General features: G+C 41.7%; 2 protein-coding genes across 6 annotated transcripts; one reads left to right on the forward strand and one right to left on the reverse strand.

Moving 5' to 3' along the window:
• Positions 1-674: 674 nt before the first annotated feature.
• LOC145347671 (uncharacterized) lies at positions 675-6,896 on the reverse strand. Of its 4 annotated transcripts, none has more exons than XR_013887837.1 (2): positions 6,782-6,896; positions 675-1,828 (listed from the first exon to the last, which is right to left on the reverse strand). XR_013887837.1 is itself a non-coding variant. In XM_080195359.1 (2 exons), the coding sequence occupies exons 1-2, from the start codon at positions 6,689-6,691 to the stop codon at positions 1,074-1,076; spliced, it is 771 nt and encodes a 256-aa protein (XP_080051485.1). In that variant the 5' UTR covers positions 6,692-6,781; the 3' UTR covers positions 675-1,073. The 4 variants fall into 4 exon arrangements, 2 of the variants coding, with proteins under 2 accessions (XP_080051485.1, XP_080051484.1); XR_013887838.1 differs by lacking the exon at positions 6,782-6,896 and adding an exon at positions 6,672-6,770; XM_080195359.1 differs by lacking the exon at positions 6,782-6,896 and adding an exon at positions 6,676-6,781.
• dph2 (diphthamide biosynthesis 2) lies at positions 6,709-25,098 on the forward strand. Of its 2 annotated transcripts, none has more exons than XM_080195357.1 (7): positions 6,709-7,334; positions 14,366-14,528; positions 14,800-14,912; positions 16,175-16,395; positions 17,055-17,768; positions 20,538-20,720; positions 24,873-25,098. In XM_080195357.1, exons 2-7 carry the CDS (start codon positions 14,376-14,378, stop codon positions 24,995-24,997), a joined length of 1,509 nt encoding a protein of 502 aa, XP_080051483.1. In that variant the 5' UTR covers positions 6,709-7,334; positions 14,366-14,375; the 3' UTR covers positions 24,998-25,098. The 2 variants fall into 2 exon arrangements, with proteins under 2 accessions (XP_080051483.1, XP_080051482.1); XM_080195356.1 differs by lacking the exon at positions 6,709-7,334 and adding an exon at positions 12,518-12,582.
• The last annotated feature ends 410 nt before the right edge of the window (positions 25,099-25,508 follow it).

The raw sequence follows: 25,508 nt of genomic DNA on the forward strand, positions 1-25,508 counted from the left end.
GCATTTCCAACACATAGTGGAAACCTATAAACACTGAGAAAATTTGTTAATGCTGCAAATGATTTAAGAGACAAACTCTCAGGAAAGGCTCGCTCTAAACTGAGGGGCTCATACTTCAGGTCAAGGGCATGAAGAGAGGAAGAGGTAACGTCTACTGGGTCTTTCTCTTCCAACAATGGCCATTGTGAGATCCTTGGTACAATGTCAAGGTGCACCACTAACTCTGTTGTCAATGCTACGGTTTATCTGTGAAAGTGGTGGTAAAGAGAGTAACAGGCTGGGTTGAATATGGTCAAGTACGGCTGGCAAGCTTTCCTGTTGGAGGAAGATCCCTGACTGCAGTGATGGCGTGGGAAGATTAAAGATAGGCCATTCTGTCCTAATTTCCCTTTCATACCTACTAATGGCAGGTGGAACTTGGTAGAAAGTTCTTGGCTATAGTCTAGGTAAAAGTCGCTGGAAATAGATCAGAAACACAAATCCCAGTAAAAGAAGATCAATTAGTAACATATCTGGAGGTAAATGTTATCCTGGATTAGGGAATGTGAGGGGAAATGTCAACTTGTCCTGGAATTAAAACAAGGAGAGTAAATAACCAAATCTCTAAATACAATGACTATGTTAAAATCATAAAGAAACGGCGTTAAGCATTTAGGTTCAGGTTTGAGTCAAGAGGATTTGAATTATATTTATTATTCATACAATAGATTTGCACTTTAAAGCACAATGCCAGCACTGAAATAGATGTTTCCTTTATTTTATTTTAATTAACTATGTATACGTATTACAGTGAAGTTACTTTATGCTGCTGAGAAAATCAATTCTATTATAGGCCGCACCAGATGCAGAATAGATAACAAAACTATTATTAGATTATAAACTGAAATTTGGAGACAGTAGTTTTGATAGGATCTGAAAGTGATTCCAAGCAGATTACTTAGAGTGTGAAAATAGTGGAATATTGAAATGATGCAGAACTTCTTAGAATAATAATAGAATTGACACGTTAAACACATGTGAATACTGCCAGATGGAGGAGGCATGTAGAATCTGAAAAAAGACAGAGATAACTTTCACAAAGAGACAGCGTCAGGGACAGAACAGACATTGGCTTCCTTGGTATCTGAGTTTGGTTCGGACAACACAGGTGCCTTACAGCGCTCCTGTGTGATGGTTGAAGCCTCATGCTTTTCCACTTTTAAGTCAGATAATCTAGTTGAAACACAGTCTGAACACTCCTTGTGTTCTGAAGAACGAAACGGATTATTTACATCTGGGCAAGCATTGACAGATGGCTGTTCGTCACGTTCCACCACACGTTTTTCATCCAGAAAAAGAGAATTTGGAAAGACTTGCTGCTGGGATTTCTTAATATTTAAGGAAGATTTACACTTGATTTGTTCATTATGATTAACCTGACCACATAGAAAACTGGCTTCACCAGAGGTGATATACACTGGTGGTTTGGGGAAAGGTTTGTTTCCAATATGCATGCTATTACCGTCACCTGCTTCGCGATTAGGCACACTTGGTTCCTCCATTATCTTCTTGTGTCTCACTGGTAATATGATGCGGGTTTTCCAAATCTTTCTTTTCTTGCATTCCTCACTGGCTGAGCAATACATTCTAGTTTTAATGGATAGATCACTGTTGTTCTTAATCCAGTGCAATAATGGATGATACACTTTCCCCCCAAATTTCATGGCATTCACCCATTCTGTTATCTCCTTTTTCCGGTTTCTGGTCTTCCGCAAGTGAAACAGGCAACAGGTAACAGTTGCCAATATCATACAAGCTCCAAAGGTGATGAAAAAGGGGCAAACCCAATCTAAAAATAAAATATTTTTATTTTTACATATATCTATGACATATAAAAATGAGTTCAAATTTTGACTTATTTTTGTCTACAATGCTATAGAGAAATGTAACCAGTATGTCCTGAATTACAGTCTTTAACATTACTCAGGCTGTCAGTGAATTAAGAGAGGTCAATTTTGCTCAATATTTATTAATTTCTGAATGCTAATTTCAAGCAACCAGATCATACATTTATATAGTATCTTAACATAGTCAAATATCCCAACGTACTTCACAAAAGAGTCGTCAAACAACACCTAACTCTGAGCCACATAAAGAGATGCGAGGACAGGTGACCAAAATCTTGGTCAATTAGGTTTTAAGGAGAAGAGGGAGGTTGAGAGGCAAAGAGGCTTTGAGAAAAAATTCCAGAACTTCAGGCTAAGAAGCTGAAGGCGTGGCCAGAATGGTGGATTAAAATTGGGGACATACAAGGGGCCAGAACTAGAGGAGTGCAGAGATCTTAAAGGAATGTAAGCCTGGGTGAGTTTTGGAGTATAAAAGCATTGGATATAAAAATCAAGATAAAAAGTTTAAAGTCAGTGGGCCCCTGGACTGGGAGCAAATGCAGGCCAGCAGGCACAATGGTGATGCACAGGACTTAAAGTTTATTTAAATCTCAAATAGATTTACACTAACACTGCAATGGTGTTACTGTGAAAACCCCCTGACTGTCACATTCTGCTACCTGTTCAGGCACGCTGAGGGAGAATTTAGCACGGCCAATGCACCTAAACAGCACGTCTTTCGGACTATGGGAGGAAACCCGAGCGCCTGGAGGAAACTCACGCAGACGCCGGCATATGCAAACTCCACACAGTCACCTAAGCTGGGAATTGAACCTGAGTTCCTGGCACTGTGAGGCAGCAGTGCTAACCACTGTGCCAACCTGGTGTGGCACTCGGTGCAAGTTCGGACATGGGAGCAGAGTTTCGGATGAGCTCAATTTTACCAAGTGTACAAACTGAGAGACCAGTTAGGAGAGCAATGGAGTAGTAAAGTCTAGAGGTAATTATGGCCCCTGAGGAGTCAGGGGGTTAGTTATTTAGCACTGGATTCCTAGCCTCTGACCTGCTCTTGTAGTCAGACTCTTTATATGAATAGGCCAATTAAATTTCTGGCCAATGGTGACCTCAGGATATTGATGGTGGGGGATTCAATGATGGTAACTGAATTCCAAGGGGAGGTGTTAAATTCTCCCTTGTTGGATCTGGCTTTGAGCTTACACTTCTTCATTCACATGTGGCCTTCTTATATCCTCTGGAGAAGTTCTCTGTGCATTGTTTTGCGTATGATTATTCTGGCTGACAGAACACCATCTTCTAGTGAGATGTCATCTTTGATAGACCAGAACTGCCAATTTGCTGGCTGTTTGCTGTATTTTATCAGGCCAAGATGGATCACTTGCTGCAAGAGCATCTGTAACTCTTCGCCTATGCTGGTCTCATCTTTAATTTGATTGAGCTTTGGTTATGTTGCATCCACCATTTGATGGATCTTTATACCCAGAATTTTTAGATATTTCTCCTGACGCATCAACTGAGATAGGCCATCTGGGAACACCATTGTTTTGGCTTGTATTTTTTAAAAAATACAAGAAATCATAACTCTGAAGCAGCAAGATTAATCTCTGCAGTCTTGCTGGAGCATACTTAGACTTTTCATATAGATTTGCTCTAGTGGACAATGATCTTTATCAATAGAGATAAGCTCTTTATCTCTTAAAGAAGATAAAAGCTCTCCATGTTGGGATATCCAATCTCAACTATTGTTATAGATGCTGTTGGCTTTTGCCTTTGCACCAAGGCTACTCCCAGTCCTTTTGCAGAAGCATCCATTTGCAGAGTGACAAGTTTATTTCTGTCGTAAGGTGACAAATTTGTCTCCTGGCGTATTATCTTTTTGGGTTTATTGAAAGTTCTGTCATGTGTCTCTGAGCACTGGTACTCTATATATTCTTTCACCAGCACCAGCACGTTTGCTATGTGTTCTGACACGCAAGGTATGAAAGAACTCACGTAAAGGCCAAGGAAACTTCTCAACTGTTTCCTGTCTCTTCCATCCCAGAGATATCTGTGACTTTCTCAGGAAATCAGATGTGAACGCTACTCTGAAGAACTGACATTCTGTTGCCCTCACAATAAATTTACCTGGATTTAGTCTGATCCCAGCATTTCTGGTTCTCTCCATTGGTTTCATGTAGATGGTAGTCATGATCTTTTCCATCTCCACCATAGATCTGGATATCATCAGCTATGTTGACTGCTCTTTTATCCTCTATATGTTTTGTCTATTTTCTGGTGACACAAACCCTGGCTCACTATAAAGGTACAAGACTGACACAGGAATTGATATTGACCGAAAGGTGTTTTGAATGTTGTCAATAGTGAAGATTTCTTATTAAGCTTCTTTTTTCCCGCAGCCATTTCTGGCATTGAGCTTGCTGAAAACTCTTGTTCCCGTCAGTGCTGTTGTGATCTCTTCTATTGTGATGACACCAAGATTGGGGGAAAGGCAAATTGTGCGGAGGGTGTGGAGAGTCTGCAGAAGGATCTAGATAGGCTGGGCGAATGGGCCAGGAAATGGCAAATGGAATTTAATGTTGGCAAGTGTGAGGTGGTCCACTTTGGTAGGAAGAATGGTAGGAAGGACTATTACTTAAGTGGCGAAAAACTGCAGCAGGCGACGGTGCAGAGGGACCTCGGGGTCCTTGTGCATGAGTCGCAAAAACCCAGCTTGCAGGTGCAGCAGGTGGTCAGGAAGGCGAATGGGACGCTGGCCTTCATAGCGAGGGGGATTGAATATAAAAGTAGGGAGGTCTTGCTGCAGCTGTATAGGGCATTGGTGAGGCCGCAGCTGGAGTACTGTGTGCAGTTTTGGGCGCCGCACCTGCGCAAGGATATTTTGGCCCTGGAGGGAGTGCAGAGGAGGTTTACTAGGCTGATACCGGAGTTGAGGGGATTGAGCTATGAGGAGAGGCTGAATAAACTAGGCTTGTACTCGTTAGAGTTTAGAAGAATGAGGGGAGATCTCATTGAGACGTATAAGATGATGAATGGGATGGATAGGATAGAGGTGGAGAGACTCTTCCCGCTCAAAAAAGACAGTAGGACTAGGGGGCACAGCCTCAAGATAAAGGGGAGGCGGTTTAGAACGGAGTTGAGGAGGAACTTCTTCACTCAAAGGGTGGTGAATCTCTGGAATTCTCTGCCCGTTGAAGTGGTGGAGGCTGCCTCGCTAAATATTTTTAAGAAGCGGGTTGATGGGTTCTTGATAAGAGAGGGGATTAAGGGTTATGGGGAGAGGGCGGGAAAGTGGAACTGAGCCACAACAGATCAGGCATGATCTTATTGAATGGCGGGGCAGGCTCGAAGGGCTAGATGGCCTACTCCTGCTCCTATTTCTTATGTTCTTATGTTCTTAAGGTAGTGATTCCTCTTTATCACTTGACAAAGATCTTTGGGATCAGGTAAATTCTTAGCGATCTATTTAGCTGCTTTCTTACCATGATTGAATTTATCCAATCTGCAGGCACTGTGATTTAGCAATTACTTTATTTTTTTTCCATCTCTTGGTGCTCAAATCTTTCCTTTTAGGTCTATTGGTACTTTACGTGGGGGATAAATCACTGGCTTCTTCCCTGGATCAGTGATGATGTGATACTCAAAATCTTCAAAGCAACTCATCAAGACATTTTGTATACAGTTGTACTAGATCGTCTAATTGCAGGGTGTTTTTCAATGGGTACACTTCATTCAACACACAATGCTGTATCCTCCATTTCATGGTTTACTGAGACAAGCTGCAGAGTTTTACTTCGTCTGGACGAAGAATCATCTAAACTCGAAACGTTGGCTCTATTCTCTTGCCACAGATGCTGTCAGGCCTGCAGAGATTTTCCAGCATTTTCTATTTTGTTGCAGATCTTTAGATCTGCTTAATCAGGTCCATTAGTTTCAGTGGCACAAAACATAACATGTAGTTATGGGGATAGGGCATGGGTGGGATTGTTGACAGTGCAGGCCCGATGGGCCAAATGACCTCCTTCTGCACTGTCGCCGTACTTACGCAAGGATATTTTAGCCTTGGAGGGAGTGCAGAGGAGGTTTACTAGGCTGATGCCGGAGTTGAGGGGGTTGAGCTATGAGGAGAGGCTGAATAGATTAGGCTTGTACTTGTTAGAGTTTAGAAGAATGAGGGGAGATCTCATTGAGACGTATAAGATGATGAATGGGATGGATAGGATAGAGGTGGAGAGACTCTTCCCGCTCAGAAAGGATAGTAGGACTAGGGGGCACAGCCTCAAGATAAAGGGGGGGCGGTTTAGAACAGAGTTGAGGAGGAACTTCTTCACTCATAGGGTGGTGAATCTCTGGAATTCTGCCCGTTGAAGTGGTGGAGACTGCCTTGCTACATATTTTTAAGACGCGGGTTGATGGGTTTTTGATGAGAGAGGGGATTAAGGGTTATGGGGAGAGGGCGGGAATGTGGAACTGAGCCACGACAGATCAGCCATGATCTTATTGAATGGCGGGGCAGGCTCGAAGGGCTAGTTGGCCTACTCCTGCTCCTATTTCTTATGTTCTTATGATTCTTTGAGTGAAAGCCTGGGATTCACTCCATGGACCTCTCCACTTCTCACTCCTTGAAACCTAATTCTCTGATCAGGGCTTTTGTTGAACACCCTAACAATATTTCTGGAGTTTCAAGAGTTTGTGTGATAATGCTGCCACTGTGAACTGCCTTTCAAGGCACAATTTTAACATAAATTGTTGTTGTTTCTATTGATCCAAGACCCTAATGACATTACATACTTACTACTCGGTATTATCATCCACACTGGGGGTATATTTCCAGCTGCAGCTATGATATGTTTGCACTGAGTGTGAGACTTGAGTCTGACCCTCTCCAACTTGGAACTCACGTATGGGTGACGTCACCCATCCTTGTGACGTAGCCGGTACCCGTCTGACGTCAACCCCTCATCTGCGCAAGCGCCGTTCTGACCGTTCGGCATTCGATGATCGCGGAACTCGGCCTCCACCGGTAAATCTATCGCCAATTTCTTTACCATCCTAACTGAAATATCCAAATCCGGGGAGGCAGCAATACATGGCTGGAAAATAATTATCAATAAAGGCAAGATCATACTGAACGTAACTCTCCGGTTAATGGCCTCGTCCGTGAGCATCCGGCCCCCAGGGGAGCTCGGTTGTGATTGGTGGAAGGCGAGCGGAGCTGAGGTGGGATTGGTGAGATTTTTAACCAATCTCGTCCCGATGAAGGCTTTCCCCCATTTCGGATTGGTTGTTGTTTAAGGAGCAGGCTGATTGGTCGAGGACTGGGGCGCTGTTGATTGGTCGAGAACTGAGCCGCCGCTGATTGGTTGAGGACTTAGGCGCCGCTGTGTGGCCGAGGACTGGGGCGCCACTGATTGGTTGAGGACAGAGACGGTGCTGATGGCAGCGAGGAGTCAGGTGAGTGAGTGAGTGAGGGAGTGAGCGAGATTGATGGTGGAGGGAGTCTGTTTCAGTGAACAGGAGTTATGTGTAAACCATTGGGTGCTCCTTACACTAAGAGCCATACACAGGCTGTTGTTTTTCTGATGTCGGTGCTGGCCTCGTGATTGGCATGGGCCACGCTAGTGTAGAATGCGTACAGAGGCCATTCAGCCCATCCCTTGTGTCTGCACTGACTCTCTAAATGAGCAATGAATACAGTGCCGTTCTCCTTCGGTCTGATTCCCCTTTGAATACTTTAATCGAACCTGCCTTCGCCACACTCTCAGGCCCTGGTCAAGAAGAAGAAAGAGGCACATGACATGCTATGCAGCTGGGATTAAGTGAGCCCCTTGAAGAGTTATGGGGGTTTAGGAGTACAGTTAAGAAAGAAATCAGGAGGGCAAAAAGGGGACACAAGATTGTTTTGGTAGATAAGGCAAATGAGAATCCAAAGAGCTTCTACAAATACACAGAGGGCAACAGAACAAAAGGGAGCGAGAAGGGCCTCTTAAGGATCAACGAAGTAATCTACGTGTGGATCCACAAGAGATGGGTGAGATCCTAAATGAATATTTCTCATCAGTATTTACTGTTGAGAAAAGCATGGATGTTAGGGAACTTGTGGAAATAAATAATGATGTCTTGGGGAATGTACATAATACAGAGAAGGAGATGCTGGAAGTCTTAAAGCGCATCAAGGTAGATAAATCCCTAGGACCCGATGAAGTGTATCCCAGGACTAGGGATAGAAATAGGGAGGCTAGGGAGGAAATTGCGGGTCCCCTAGCTGAGATATTTGAATCATTGATAGTCACGGGTGAGGTGCCTGAAGGTTGGAGTGTGGCAAATGTGCCTTTGTTTAAAAAGGCTGCAGGAAAAGCCTGGCTAGTGAGCCTCACATCTCTGGTGGATAAATTGTTGGAAGGTATTTTGAGAGACAGGATCTATAGACATTTAGATTTGCAAGTACTGATTAGGGACAGTCAGCATGGCTTTGTGAGTGGAAAAATCATGTCTCACGAATTTGTTTGAGTTTTTTGAAGGGGTAACCAAGAAGGTAGATGAGGGCAGTGCAGACTTTAGCAAGGCCTTTGACAAGGTACCGTATTGTAGGTTGTTGCATAAGGTTAAATCTCATGGGATCCAGAGTGTGGTATCTAAATGGATTCAAAATTAGCTTCTTGACGGAAGCCAGAGGGTGGTTGTAGAGAGTTGTTTTTCAAACTAGATGCCTGTGACCAGCAGAGTGCCTCAGGGATCAGTGCTGGATCCACTGTTATTTATCATTTATATTAATGATTTGGATGAGAATATAGGAGGCATGATTAGTAAGTTTGTAGATGACACTGAGATTGGTGGTGTAGTGGACGGGGAAGAAAGTTATCTCCAATTGCAATGGGATCTTGATCAACTGGGCCAGTGGGCTGACGAATGGCAGATGGCGTTTAATTTAGACAAATGCGAGGTGATGCATTTTGGTAGATTGAATCAGGGCAGGACTTATTCAGTAGTAGGGCATTGGGGAGAGTTACAGAACAAACAGATCTGGGGTACATGTTCATAGCTCCTTGAAGGTGGAGTCACAGGTGGACAGAGTGGTGAAGAAGTCATTCACCATGCTTGGTTTCATTGGTCAGAACGTTGAATACAGGAGTTGGGATATCTTGTTGAAGTTGTACAAGATATTGGTAAGGCCACACTTGGAAAACTGTGTGCAATTCTGGTCACCCTATTATAGAAAGGATATTATTAAACTAGAAAGAGTGCAGAAAAGATTTTCTAGGATGCTACCAGGACTTAATGGATTGAGTTATAAGGAGTGGCTGGATAGACTGGGACTTTTTCTCTGGAGCATAGGAGGCTGAGGGGTGATCTTATAGAGGTCTATAAAATAATAAGGGGCACAGATGAGCTAGATAGTCAATATCTTTCCCCAAAAGTAGGGGAGTCTAAAACTAGAGGGCATAGGTTTAAGGTGAGAGGGGAGAAATGCAAAATCCAGAGGGGCAATTTTTTCACACAGAGGGTGGTGAGTGTTTGGAACAAGGTGTCAGAGGTAGTATTAGAGGCAGGTACAATTTTGTCTTTTAAAAAGCATTTAGATAGTTACATGGGTAAGATGGTTATAGAGGGATATGGGCCAAATGCGGGCAATTGGGATTAGCTTAGGGGTTTTAAAAAAAAGGCAGCATAGCCAAGTTGGGCCGAAGAGCCTGTTCCCAAGATGTGAACCTGTGACTCTATGAATACATTCCAGCCCTTGCCAGCCCCTCCAAACAAGCTCTGATAAAGGGTCATCCTGACTGGAAATGTTGGCTCTGTTTACTCTCCACAGGTCTGCTGTCAGACCTGCTGAGATTTTCCAGCATTGTCTATTTTTGTTTCAAATTTCAGCATCTGCAGTATTTTGTCTTTATCCTCCAAGCACTTTTATACTTAATTGGCAGGGAAGAGCTGCTATGATATTCTTCTGTGGCATTTGGATAATGTGAGTGGAGAGAGGATTAAGCACAGGTTGAAGAGATGTGTGTTGTCTCCAGCCAGGACAGTTAGTGAGATTTTGCAAGCCCATTTTTGCAACCATTATTTTGTAAACTGAGTTTGTGTCTTTATTTGCGAACAGAACTCCCACATACCAGATGAAGGGGCAGCGCTCCGAAGGCTAGTGGCTTGTGCTACCAAATAAACCTGTTGGACTTTAACCTGGTGTTGTGAGACTCCTTACTGTGTTTACCCCTGTCCAATGCTGACATCTCCACATAATGTTTTAAAGGGGCAGACAAAAATTGAGAGACTGAATTTCAAATCTAGATTTTCAAGTCTAGATAATTGACAGGGTAGTTGTCAATGGTAAGATAAACAAGTTGGGGATTTACAAGAGTTGAAAAGAAAAGGAGCCTTTCATTGTAGTTTCAAAGTTTAAAAGTTTATCAGTTTTGTAAGTTGGCTTACATTAACACTACATTGAAGTTACTGTGAAAATGCCCCAGTCGACACAGTCTGATGCCTCTTCGGGCACACAGAGGGAGAATTTAGCATTGCCAATGCTCTGCACCTAACCAGCATGTCTCTTGGACTGTGGGAGGAAACAGGAGGAAATCCACACAGTCACGGGGAGAAGACTTCATACAGTCAGTAACCCAAGCCAGGAATAGAACCAAGGCCCCTGATGTTGTGAAACAGTAGTGCTAAGCACCGTGCTCCCCCACTAAATTGCCTGTTACACCACTTCAAAAGACAGTCTTTTGATGTGTGGATGGGGTTACATATGGACCAACAAGGTTACTAGGCTGATACCGGAGTTGAGGGGGTTGAGCTATGAGGAGAGGCTGAATAAACTAGGCTTGTACTCGTTAGAGTTTAGAAGAATGAGGGGAGATCTCATTGAGACGTATAAGATGATGAAGGGGATGGATAGGATAGAGGTGGAGAGACTCTTCCCGCTCAAAAAAGACAGTAGGACTAGGGGGCACAGCCTCAAGATAAAGGGGGGGCGGTTTAGAACGGAGTTGAGGAGGAACTTCTTCACTCAAAGGGTGGTGAATATCTGGAATTCTCTGCCCGTTGAAGTGGTGGAGGCTGCCTCGCTAAATATTTTTAAGAGGCGGGTTGATGGGTTTTTGATAGGAGAGGGGATTGGGGGTTATGGGGAGAGGGCGGGAAAGTGGAACTGAGCCACGACAGATCAGCCATGATCTTATTGAATGGCGGGGCAGGCTCGAGGGGCCAGATGGCCTACTCCTGCTCCTATTTCTTATGTTCTTATGTTCTTATGTTAAAGATGGTAAGTTTCCTATCTCAAAGGATTTAATGTTTATTTATTAGTGTTGCAAGTAGGCTTACACGGCAATGAACTTACTGTGTAAATTGCTACACTCTGGTGTCTATACACAGAGGGAGAATTTAGCATGGCCAATGCACTAACCTGTACGTCTTTTTGACTGTGGAAGAAACCCATGCAGACATGGGGACAATATGCAGAATCCGGACAGTGACCCAAGCTGGGAATTGAACCCAGGTCCCTGTCGCTGTGAGGCAGTAGTGCCAACCACTGTGGTACTGTGCTGCCCTTGGCAGGATATTAGTAAACCAGTGTTTTCACAATAAAACTCAAGGTAACTTTTATCTCAAACAAGTGATCACTTCCAAGTTTTTCAGATGATGTGAAATTCTCCACTTGCCATGGTGTGATTTGATTTGGTGTGTTTTCTGGAATATTCCTTTAGGTTTGTGGATAATTAGTCTGGCAACATAACCCTATGCCAAAAGACCCATAATCCTATTGATGATGCTGGCCAATCTGCTCGAATGCCCATTTAACTGTATCCATAAGTTCCTCTCCTTACTATGTAGCCTGCATCTGGATCCTCTTTCTAGTGTCACAGTACTCATTTGACTAAACGATATCACTGTGAAATGCCGCAGAACTCCGTACTATTGCCTCCACAGTGAGACTGTTGAACTGCTGTTCAGAAGAAGTGCTGCTGTCTTGTGATTTCAAAGTACTTTGATCGGTGGTGAAAAGTGATGTGAGATATGATTGGCTGAGGTCATTTTTGTTTTCATTCCATGTAGAAACGAGTGTAGAACTAATTTACGTACTTCAAATGTAAAGCTGATAGAGAAACTTAACCTGCAAGTAGTGACTTACTGTGACTATTGAAACTGTAAGGAGTCTGCATACCAAATGCAAAGTGTGATGAACTTTGGCCATAAAAATTATAATCCTTTCATGACACCACCATTATTACATTTATTTAAATTGTTCTACGGTATCCGAACTTGACTCTAGTAACATCCCAGAAATAGCTGTAAATCAGGAAATGGAAAGGAGGGAGGAACTCAGGAAAATTACAGTCATCAGGGAAGTGATATTGCACAAATTATTGAGTCCTGCTAGACCTCACCCTAAGGTCTTAAAAGGTTAATAACATAGTTGATGCCCTGGTTTTAATTTTCCAAAATTCCCCAGATTTGGGGAAGATTCCGTTCAACTGGCAGATAGTTAATTAAGTCCTGTATTCAAAAAGAGGGGGAGACAAAAAGCAGGAAACTACAGACCAGTGAGTGGGTAAAACTTTGGCAAATGGAGTATAATGTGGAGACATGTGTATTTGTCCATTTCGACAGGAAGAATAAAACAGAAGCTTATTATCTAAATGGTGGGAGATTGCAGAGCCCTGAGATGCAGAGGGATCAGGATGTCCTAGAGCATGAATCACAGGTCAAGCAAGTAATTAGGAAAGATAATGGAATGTTACTGTTTATTGTTCGGGGAATTGAATACAAAAGTAGGGTGGTTATGCTTCAGTTGTACAGGGCATTGGTGAGAACTCATCTGGATTATTGTGTACCGTATTGGTCGTCTTATTTAAGGAAGGATGTAAATACATTAGAAGCAGTTCAGAGAAGGTTTACCAGATTAATACCAGAAATGGGCAGGTCATCATATGAGGAAAGATTGGGGGGTTTAGGTTTGTATTCGCTAGAGTTTAGAAGAATAGGGGGCAATTTGATCAAAACATTTCCTGAGGGGTATTGACAGGGTGAATGTGGAGACGATGTTCCCTCTTGTCAGAGAAGTTACATCTAGGGATCACTGAAAAATAGGAGTTGCTCATTTAAGACAGCGATGAGGAGAAATTGTTTCTCTGAGAGCCGTGAATCTCTGGCACTCTCTTCCTCAATAGGCAGTCGAAGTAGAGCCTTTAAATATTTTTTAAGGCAGAGCTAGATAGATTCTTGATTTAACAAGGGGGCAAAAAAGTTAGCAGGGATAGGCAGGAATGTGGGATTGGAGTTACAATCAGATCAGCCGTGATCTTATTGAAAAGTGGAACAGGCTTGAAGGGCCAAGTGACCTACTCCTGCTCTGAATTTGTATGTTTGCACTCTGTACCTGGTCTTGAATGAAATATAGGGAGCATGTTTGAAATATTTTGCATTTCACTGCCGCTAGAGAGCACTTTAGCTTTAGCTTTAGAATACATTTAGGTTGATGATTATCTTGATTGAATCCCATTTATTACATTAGTGAATAGAGTTTGAAAGAAGCGTGCAACAGAACACTAGCTTATTTTCACTTTGTTATTATGACAGATATTGAATTTTTTTTTCTACTATCTCTTTTCCCTTTGAAGCAAAGGTCCTCTTTATTCCAGGTAATGTTCAAAAAGCTTCACAATTCAGGATTGTTCATGGGTCAGAACCTTAAAGCTTACTTTAAAGGTTTGGTTAACTAGGCTGATTGGTTGAAATATCCACTGACTGGGAGTTTTTCTTTATTTGCATTTGGTAGGTAATTAAGAAAAGTAGTAATAATAATGGACCAACCAAAAACAGAGTGTTAACATTGGACATCATCAGCTAATTCTGAACCAATCTTCTATAATGCTGGCTGTAATAACTTTTAAAACATAAAAACAAAATGAAAAGCAACTGAGAAAATGGTGCCGATATTGAAATAGAATCTGTACAGTGAGGAAGGAGGCCATTTGACCCATCATGTCTGTGCTGGCTCTGTGACAGAACATCTCACAGAACCCCATGTATTTACCCTGCTAATCTCCTTAAACTACACATGTTGAGGCAATAAGGTGTTAGCATGACCAAATCCATGTAACCTGCACATTTTTGGACTGTGGGAGGAAACCCGTTCAGACACAGAAAAAATGTAAACTGCACACAGATGGTCATCCTTGGCCGTAATCAGAGCTAGGTCCCTAGCTGGCTGTGAGGCAGCAGTGCTAACCACTGTGCCATCCAATACCTCCCTTTGTAACATAGAATTAAATGACATTCTAATGAGTTTCCATTTTAGTTAATTTACCAATAATCTGTTCGATGGCCAGATTGTTAGGAAGGGAGAAAAAATGAATAATGCCGAAAGCAAGTCTGAATGTGTATACAACTGTCCACAAATACTGGTAAGCTGATGCTGTGTTTTCTATGAAGTCTAACAGTGGGAAAGTTGCTAAATGTTATAAACATTTTTCTTTCTTTTGTAGGTGGATCGTCATGACTGCAGCATTCAGTGATGATGGCTCTAAGGCAATTCAGCGGTCCACATGTATTCTTGAAAATACCAGCAGAACCAGCTTTGAGGAGGCTGATGTTGTGTATGAAATTGAGAAGACCTGCAGCTTCATCACAGATCATGGCTTTAAGAAGGTTTGTATTGCTTGACACTAACTAAATTCATTCCCTCTTTTTGTTTGAGACACTTCAACTCTGACACTGCTGGAAGTAAGGACTCAGAGCAGAAGCCTGATTGTAGGCAGAGATATGTATTCTCCTATAATCCAGTGCAAGGGAAGTAAGCTCCAAAAGCAATCAACCTGTTCTTCGGAGGGCTATTGATGTGCCATTCCTAATGGCTGTTACAAAGCAGGCATTTGCTGATATCTGGGAGCAGACTGAAAATAATTCTCAATCCCCACAGGTGGCTCTCCAATTTCCTGATGAACTTCTTATCGATGCCTCTGCCGTTGTATCAAAACTGGAGAAAAACACCGCTGCCAAACTTTTCATATTGGGTGATACGTCGTATGGCAGGTATGAATTAATTTGACGTTAGCTGCTTGTTACAACTTGTTTCTGAACAATGAACATTAAGCTTCTGTGGGATTCTTTCTTTGAGGAATAACTTGTGAATGCATCTATCAGGATAAATTATTAATGAGTCTCTTGGACTCAAACCTTCATTGTAAATGCAAATGTCTCCAGTGCAAAATGTACTTTTACTGTAAGAGGTAATGTATTAGCCAAGTTTGCAATAGTGTATTGGGCTGTTGGTGGCTGCTGTAGAAGTTAAGTAATATGAGCAGTTGGGCAAACTGATCTTTTCACTTATTTAGAAGCTTGTGTTGAATCCAGCCTGAACTGACTTGAGATGGAGAGTGATAGGGGATCCTTCTCTAATTTAGTGGTTCATAATTAAGATATTGGACATTGTTGATGTAATTTCCATTTGGGCAAATGCCAGCAACCAAATATCTAAAAGTAAAAAATGGTGGCAGTGTTGTATTTTATTCTTAATATTCCACGCAGGAATAGGGCATGGGCTCTTGACCATAATTCACCACCGATAAATATGCAGCATCAACTACGCACTTTGGAGAAATAGAGACTAGAAGTTAGGGACATTTTAAAAACGAAAGAAGAAATACAAAATGAGTTACCTGAAGTTTTTGGTGGTCAGAGAATATCGTGTACATAAGTTCATAAGATATAGGAATAGAATTAGGCCATTTGGCCAATTGGGCCTGCTCCGCCATGAGGAGACCTGAAGAAGTAGAGAATCTTATCAGAATTCATTTTTTTATCCTTTCATGGCTAACCAGAGTTCGAAGCAAAGGACAGGTATTAAGAAGGATTATTGATGCAAATTTGCATTGCATGTTCATACTTTGTCAAGCTGCAATATCTTTATCACTTGGAATGTGGGGAATAGTGGCAAGGCAGCATTTATTGTCCATTCCTAGGTAACCTAAAGGCACTAGGAGTCAACCACTTAATGTGAAACTGAATTTGTGTGTTGACTGAACTGGACGTGGTTGGCAGGTCCCCTATTCTGAAGGACAGTAGTTATGTTTTTTACAATGCTGCCCTAGTTTCCATGCCAGTACAACTGGCAAATTACCAGATTTATTGAATCACAATTTTCCATGCTGGGATTTCAAGTAGTGACTTCAGATACCAATCCAGTTATCAACACTAAGCTATTGTACCTGCAAATAATTTTTCTTCATGGTGTGCAGTTTATGGTCACAGACCTATCCCAAAACCTCCCTGAAAATCTCTTGTTTGTTGTGTAGCTGCTGTGTGGATGAAGTAGCTGCTGAGCATCTTGAAGCTGATGGTATAGTACATTATGGAAGGGCATGCCTCAGTCCTTCCAGAAGACTCCCAGTGATGTACGTGTTTGGACAAAAACCAGTGGATGTGCATCAGTGCGCTGCCTCCTTCCGAGCCCTGTATCCAGACAAGTGTACACGTGTTATAATCCTGTGTGATGTCATCTACTCGTATGTGCTTGGTGAGAGCTTTTCCTCTTTGCTCAATTCCCTTTTTTAATACTGTACACTTTTTGTTTCTTGCACTGTTCAGTTGGAAAAGAGACTTTCTCACAATGGGGATCATTCTTCTGGACTTGCTGATATATCCCAGTCTTTGTTGTTGTCAATATTCAATCTACTGTGCTAAACTGGAGGTTATGAGCCGTCCAGGAAGAAATTCATAATGCAGAATCCCCTCTGAGAATTAAGAAATGAAATGTTTATTGTAGAAGCTGAAATTCTTTTCACAGTGATTACTTTAAAAAGTTGGGATTGTACTCTTACTTTCTCCTCTTTCTGCTTGTTGCTCCTTCTACATGTGTGGGCTGCAAGGACTAATAGGCCTTTAGTTCCTTCCCAACCCCATTGCACCGCTTTGCTTCAAAGAATCTTTCAAACAACTCAGTTGATCCTATTTGCCAACAGACCAACCAGAATGATTGAGATGGGGAATTGATAAAACTAAGTAGGATGTAGTTGGCTAGGAACACCATCTTCACAAACCTAATCCCAAAATTACATCTGTTTGACAAGGTATATATACTGGATCTGTACAAATGAATATGTTTTCCACCTCTGCTTTTATATAACTATCCATTATGATGCCCTTTCTAAGGCATTTGTTTGATCCTTTTATTAGAAGAACTACAGCAACTTCTTCACCAAGATTATGAGAACCTTGTCGTTTCAACGATTTGCAGCAGCCAAAATGAAGCAACTGATCCATGTGGGACTGATGGCTTCCTTGGTGGAGGTGATATTGATTCCTGTTCTACCGTCAGATCCTTCAGCCATTCATGCAATCAAGTTATTTCTAAGTTTGGCCGGCATTTCACCATCAGTGCCAACAGTGACGTGAAAGACTACAGCATGTTTTATGTTGGGCAGGAGAGTCTGACACTGACCAACTTTATGATGACATGGAATCAGTGTTCCTTTTGCTCCTTTGATCCAGTGAAAGGGGTCGGGAGACGTGAAACTCTGAATGTTAACAGGGCTTTAATGAAGCGATACTACATGATTGAAAGAGCCAAGGATGCTCAAGTTGTAGGGATTTTAGTGGGGACGCTTGGTGTCGCTGACTATCTTTCTACTATTGGACATCTTAAATCAATCGTCAAGCGGGCTGGCAAAAAAAGCTACACCTTTGTAATGGGTAAACTGAATGCTGCTAAGCTAGCTAATTTCATGGAGGTAGATATATATGTACTTGTAGCCTGTCCAGAAAACTCTCTGCTGGATTCCAGTGAATTCTATAGACCGGTTATAACACCATTCGAGATGGAGGTTGCTTGCAATCAAGCAAGGGAATGGACAGGAGAGTACATTACTGATTTCAGGGACCTGCTTCCAGGTGCGTAAATCTACATACCTTCATGGATGCATGTAAGCATTGGTGAAGTGTGTATAATTGGAGCTTATAATTTTCAATTAAAACAAATTGATGTAGCCATGATTTTATGTCCTCATTTCCCCTCATCTTTATCCTCAGTCCTCCCCTGCCCAATCCTACAGTGAGTTTTGCATTTTTTATTATTCGTTCAAGGGATATGGGCGTCTGTCGGAAGGCCAGCATTGATTCCCCATCTCTAATTACCCTTGAACTAAACGGCTTGCTGGACCATTTCAGAGGGCATTTAAGTGGCTAAGGTAAACATTGGTCCTTTATGGGATGAGAAGGGGGATTTAATGACGGGATATGAGAAATGGCTGAGACATTGAATAGATATTTTGTGTTGGTCTTCGCAGTGGTAGACAAATAATATGCCAAAAATTGATGTCAAGAAAGCTATGGCAGGTGAGGACCTAGAAACGATCATTATTGCTAAAGAAGCAGTGTTAGGTAACACTGGCCCTGATGGAATGCATCCCAGGGTACTAAAAGAGATGGCAGGGGAAATAGCAAATGCATTCATGGTAATTTAACAAAATTTGCTGGACTCTGGGGCAGTTATAGTAATTGGAAAACAGCAAATGTGATGCCACTGTTTAAAAAAGGAGGTAGACAAAAGGCAGGTAACAATAGCTCCGTTAGCTTAACTTCTGTAGTGGGGAAAATGCTTGAAGCTATCATCAAGGAAGAAATACCAAGACATCTGGATAGAAATTGTCCCGTTGGTAAGACAAAACGTGGGTTCATGAAAGGCAGGTCATGTTTAACTAATTTAGTGGAATCCTTTGAGGACGTTATATGCACAGTGGACAACAGGGAACCAGTGGATGTGGTGTATTTGAATTTCCAGAAGGCATTCGACAAAGTGCTGCACAGAAGGCTGCTGTGTAAGGTACACAGCATTATGGGTAATGTATTAGCATGGATAAAGGATTGGTTAACTAACAAAAAGCAGAGTGGGAATAAATGGGTGTTTTTCTGGCTGGCAATCAGTGACTAGTGGTGTGTCTCAGGGATCAGTGTTGGGACTGCAATTGTTTACAATTTACGTAGATGATTTTGAGTTGGAGATCAAGTGTAGTATATCAAAGTTTGCAGATGACACCAAGATGAATGGTAGGGCAAAGTTTGCAGAGGACACTGAATATCCGCAAAGGGATATAGATAGTTTAAGTGGGCAAGGGTCGGTAGATGGAGTGCAATGTTGGTAAATGTGAGGTCCCACATTGGTAGGAATAATAGCAAAATGGACTATTATTTAAATGGTAAGCAATTGCAGCATGCTGCTATGCAGAGGGACCTGGGTGTCCTTGTGAATGAATAACAAAAAAGTTGGTTTGCAAGTGCAGTAGGTAATTAAGAAGCCAAATAGAATTTTGTCCTTTATTGCTGGAGGGATGGAGGTTACAAACTGGAAGGTAATGGTGCAACTCTATAGGATGCTGGTGAAGCAACACCTAGAGTACTCTGTACAGTTTTGGTCTTACCTGAGAGAGGATGTTCACTAGAGGGAATGCAGGGGAGATTCACTAGGTTGATTCTGGAGTTGAGTGTGTTGGCATTTGAGGAGAGACTGAGTAGACTGGGTCTATACTCATTGGAATTTAGAAGAATGAGGTGGGATCTTATAGAAACATAAGATTGTGAAGGGAATAGATAAGATAGAAGCAGAGAATTTGTTTCTTCTGGTGGTGAAACCAGAACTGGGGTCATAGCCTCAAAATAAGGGGGAGCAGATTTAGGACTGAGTTGAGGAGGAACTTGTTCACACAATGGATTGTGAATTCCCTGCCCAGTGAAGCAGTTGAGGCTACCTCATTGAATGTTTTTAAGGCAAAGATAGATTTTTGAACAGTAAAAGAATTCAGGGTTACGGTGAGCAGGCGGATAAGTGGAGCTGAGTCCACAAAAAGATTAGCCATGATCTTATTAAATGGCGGAGCAGGCTCGAGGGGCCAGATGGCCTATTCCTGTGTCAACCACGTTGCTACGTGGACTCAAATGTACGCCAGACCAGGTAAGCATGGCAGATTTCATTTTGTGCCCTTGAGTTTCGATCATACTTCACAAGAGATCAGGCAGGCAGATAATTTGCTTCCATGCCTTTGCCACTGCTGTAATAAAGGTGGGACATGAAGATACCTCATCTTGTCCTTTTTAATCTCACTAACAGGAGATAGTACAGCTCTCTTTAACCTGTGCTTAACCCTCTCTCCACTCACATTGTACCTTTTAAAACTTGATTACCTGTAAAGACTCGCATTCCAACCATTATTTTGTAAATTGAGTTTGTGTCTTTTTATGTCCTATATGTGAACAGAACTCCCAATCACTTGATGAAGGAGCAGCGCTCTGAAAGCTTGTGGCTTGTGCTACCAAATAAACCTTCTTAGGGTGCTTACCCCAGTCCAACGCCAGCATCTCCACATCGTGATTTCCTAAAGCACATGGGTTTTTACAACAATCAGCAACAGTTTCATGGTCATCATTAGTCTTTTTTGTTCCTGATTTTTATTGAATTCAAATTTCACCATCTGCCTTGATGGTCCCTAGAGCATTATACTGGGTCTCTGGATTACTAGTTCAGTGACAATACCACTACGCCACCGTCTCCCCTTTGTAATCCATACTGGTGTAAATAACTATCAAATCTTGCATGCATGATAGATTGCAATTAACTAATATAACCCTACTTGTATATCACAATAGTTTTCCTGTCCTATTTCATAGGTGCTTGCTGCCATGTTGAATTTCCAGATGAGACCTTTGATGGTGAGGAGACTGATGTCTCTCTAGTAACTGGAGCGCTGCGAACAACACACTTAGCAAAGTCAGACTGGCAGAACAAAGAATCGAGCACATCTCTGATCCACAGGAATGACGCTTTGGCAATTACCCAGTCACATTCAGCAGGTATAAATCCTTATTGAAGTTAAATTTGAAAGATCAAATATCAACATCAGTATTTGGAGGGGAGAAGACCTTTTTTGGCTTCCTCATTTTGTGCCCTTAAGTTTCGATCACACTTCACAAGAGATGAAGCAGGCAGATAATTTGCTCCCATGCTTTTGCCACTGCTGTAGCAAAGGTGGGACATGAAGATAGCTCAACTTGTCCCTTTTAATTACAGAATGGCATCTGACAGTAATGTCACATATGGGGAAACCCACACATTCAGCTACACTGATCAACAACCCAAGACCATTTGTTCTATATGGTTTGCGTATAATGGTCACTTGGCCAAATTGAGATGGAACCATGGTACCAGTAAAATGGTTATGAAACTACTTCAGGGTTTTATGTGGGAAGGATAGTTTGGAGTAATTACAGACAGGTATTAGTTATGTTTGTCCATTATTAACTCACATTCAGTGAGGATAGAAGTTTAGTTCATCATTTAACATCTCTAGGTTTTGGAGTCGTACAAAGAAGTTATGTTGAATTTGTTAAAATTTAAAACTGAAGGTTTCTGTGCAAATTTGAAATAACATTGTGTTCACTTAGCTTTTACTTGCTACCCTGAATGATGTGTGCTACAGTGAAAACAAATCACATCAAGTAAAGGATTAAAAAATGTACCATAATTTACTGCTGGGATCTAAATATCTTGGAATAGAGTAATGGAAAATGCAGGCCTGTTCACTTTTTATAACATTAGTTGGGGAAAATGAAGATAATCAGGAACATGTTTCGATCAGAAGTAATTAAGTAATTAATGATTAGAGTTGCGCAAGATTGTCCACCTTTCCTATGTTGCAATTGTCTTCCAATATCTAACCAACATTCCCAAGTCAGGCATTTCACAAATCTACTTATCCCAATAATATATCTTGATTTCAGACCTCACGGGTATAATTCTGATAATATTGATCGCTGCACTATGTTAAAAATTTTACACAAACCATGCATGTAGCCCTTCCATTTGGAACTGGATTGAAATTGACTAAATATATTTTTCATTGATGATTACAGTTGGCAAAGAGAAAAGCAACTAATACTTTGAACCTAACCAGAGTTGAATGTTGTGTTCCAGTGCTGACAAAATAGAGTTTCCACACTCACCCACCCTCTGCTCACCCCATCACCCACTGCATTTCATAATGTGTTCTGTTATGTAAAATAGAATATTTTCTGCTTTGTGCTTTTTGAAGAAAACTGTGCTGTTCAGTGAAATTTTGATCCCAATTATAACCTTAGTTACAAGCAGTAGTTTCCATGAAGATGCTGAAACTCCTTTGATTTCACTGCCATTTTCAAACTTGGATTTTGAAATGCTCAGCTGGGTGTTAAAATCAGTGACTTGTTTTCAGTTGGCTTATCTTTCTATATTTCCTCTAGAAAATATAAAGTTACAAAACCAAGCTGTATCCACACCAAAAGTATATACAGTTTAAAGAAAATCAAAGATATCACAATTTTTAACCAAATTAAATGATCTAATCTTGCTGTAAAGCAGAATTGGCATTGCAATAAATTGCATCTTTTAATTGTTTGCTCTTTGGAGATATACCATCCAGTTACAAAAGCACATTAAACAATAAGGGCCCTATTTTATCATTTTGATTCTAAGTGCTGGGCGGTCTTGAAACTGAGAGTGTTTAAGATTCGACTTTTAGACCAGTTCTCAGTGCCCCCATACATAGTCTGCCTGAAAAAATATCAGTGATTCTGAATCGTGCTGCTGAAGCCTTGGGCAGGGCTTAACACATTTGAAATCTTGCAGCTCCGATTGCCGCCTCCAACTGCACATGTGCAGAAAAAAAAAATAGAATGCGGCTCCCCTGCCACATCGCTTCCAGGCCAGATAATGGCACCCCCTGGCCGCCACAGACATTGGCCCACTCCAACATTACTGGCCCCTTTTCCCCCACCCATTCATCTGATCGCAGCCCCCTCCCCTTCTCCCCACCCCCCACTGATCCCAAACAGAAAACCATCAGACACTCGCCATTTACCTCCTCGCTACTTGGAGCACCCGAATCGGACTTTTGTAGAGCGTGTCTCTTTTGCGCCGACTCTGGATGGGCGAACGTGGTGGCAGAGGTTGAGCGTACAGCCCATTAAGTCAATTTAAACGCATGCAAATAAATTTAAATTGCCATCGGTCCCGATTGTGGCCATTTTCGGTCTTGGTAAAGGGGAACTGACACAGAGATGGGTGCAGATCGCACTAATTGCTTTATGCCTGACTTTGCCAAGTTTTCGTGCCCAAAAGTAGGTGCAGCTTGATGGTAAGTGGCAGCGTGCATATAATTTCCCTCCCTCCGAAAGTCGGTGATATTTGTTAGTTACGGTTTATTAAGTTCTCTACTATCTATTGCAAATATATACCACAGTCACCATTTGAGCTGTTCCTCATGTGGAGCAAGTGTCCACATCGTTCTTGGTCTGTCCTTGAGTGGTTGGGCGTGTCCAGATATTCCATGGAAGGTTGAAACCTGGATCTGGTCAGTTAGCCGATTTGCAGTTGGTAATATTTGCAATCATAGAGATTTACAGCATGGAAACAGGCCCTTCGGGCCAACTTGTCTATACCACCGCCCATTTTTTACCACTAAACTAGTCCCAATTCCTGCGTACAGCCCATATCCCTCTATATCCATCTTACCCATGTAACTATCTAAATGCGTTTTGAAAACAAAATTGTACCTGCCTCTACTACTACCTCTGGCAGCTCATTCTAGACACTCACCACCCTCAGAGTGAAAAGAATTTCCCCTCTGGACCCTTTTGTATCTCCCCCTCTCACCTTAAACCTATGTCCTCTAGTTTTCGATACCCTTGCCTTTGGGAAAAGATGTTGACTATCTCCCTTATCTGTGCCCTTCGTTATTTTATAAATCTCTATAAGATCACCCCTAAGCCTCTACGCATCAGGGAAAAAAACCCCAGTATATCCAGCCTCTCCTTATAACTAGGAGCTGGACTGTTGTCAGTTTGTGGGGTGCAAAGTGTATTCCAGTGTGGGGCTATGAGATTTCAGATAAATGCATGGTTTTTTTTTGCGTTTCTATATCAGTGGGTTAATGTGAGAGTGAATCTTGAACAGAAACTGGTGAGTACCACTTGGGCAGCAGAGCCTACATTGTACACTGCTTCAACTTACCCATGTCTACTCAACAGAGTGCAGCTCATCAATCCAGCAAAGAGCTGCCACACAAACGTGGTAGATATTCATCTCTGGGAAATTGAGGATTCTTTCTGGAATGTTGAGACTAACACAGCTTGAGTTGATTCCTGTGTTAGCACAGATCTTCTTGATAGCTGCAGAGAAAATTTCCTCAAAGAGCATCATTGACTAACTGAAACACTTCCACTGATGTAGGACAAATGACCAAATATTCATATGTAAACCAGCCACTGAATGTCAGCAAGCTATTTAGGACAGTGCGATGCGTGTTATCTATTGAGTTGGATGATCAGCCGTGATTGTAATGAATGGCAGAGCAGGCTCGAAGGGCCAAATGGCCTCTTCCTGCTCCTATGTTACGATGACTGCTGCCGCTCATCCAGGAGGTTAACACTGACATAAATGTTCTCTTACTCAGCTGTAGTTTCTATGTTTGCTGTATATAACTCATGTCTCTTTCTAACAGAGTTTGCTTAATACCAATTATATAATCCATGCTGATTATGGTCCAGATACTGTTTTGTCTCATCACATAGAGGGTTAAACCTTGGTCCTTCCAAACCTGCTTGATGTAATATAGTATTAACAGAACCATCATTCTAAACAGTTTTGAACTTTAAGAGAATAACGTACTGAGTATTATTGGAATTTACGACTTATCATCTGAGTTGCCAAAATAATCACTGCCCCAGCCATCTTAACTCCTTCATTAGATTACATGTGTAGCTCAGCCCCATGCATAGATAATTCTAATTGTAATCAGACTGAACTGCTGGATTTAATTCTTCCCTTAATCATCACTTGGGCATTTATTTATACGTGTCCACACACATTCTATAAATGTGAAATCTTCATGGTTTGTTAGTCACTCTCAGTATGCCTTATGCTGTCTTCCTCCATCTGTAGCACTGATACGGAAATTACTTATTTTACAGCCTCGTTCTTAGCAACTAGAAGCTGGCAGGGATTGGAGCAGAAACTAGGGGAGACTTCTGTGTCAAAAGCAGTAGAAGGACGAAAGGGGATTGCGATTGCCTACGAGGGTGAGGACACGCACTGAAGGAACTGAATTGGCATGTCATCAATTGTGTGAGCTTTGGGCTGAAATTGAAGCTTAAGGATAATAAATGACTGACGAGATATATTAAAGGTGTTCATATTTTAAAACTGTCTTGTGACTTTTCTTGATAATCTTTATAAATGGCCTAATAATTCTAGGCTCCACATTTAAATTTTTTATTCATAGCAATTTACTACTCCAGGCTGGCTGATAATTTGAGTGTTGCTGGGCAGCCCCTTGCCTTGTGATTAAGTCAGCTTATGAACTTTGAGAAAGCTCAGCATTTTCTGAACACTGAATTGTTCTGCTGCCTTTGAAGAAATTATTCAACCTAAGCATTTGAAGATGATACAGCTGAGCAAGGAATTCATTAATATTCCACTAAACATGGACAAACCTGCACAACTGTGGTATAATTTGTTATTGCTATGTCATTCATCAAAAGGAAAGGTTGAAAGAAGGTACAGTGTGAAGATCAACCATGCTGGGTTTCATAATGGAAGGAAAAGCT

Source organism: Carcharhinus amblyrhynchos, chromosome 9 (genome assembly GCF_965287045.1).
Source record: "Carcharhinus amblyrhynchos chromosome 9, sCarAmb.v2.hapA, whole genome shotgun sequence".
Taxonomy (NCBI): domain Eukaryota; kingdom Metazoa; phylum Chordata; class Chondrichthyes; order Carcharhiniformes; family Carcharhinidae; genus Carcharhinus; species Carcharhinus amblyrhynchos.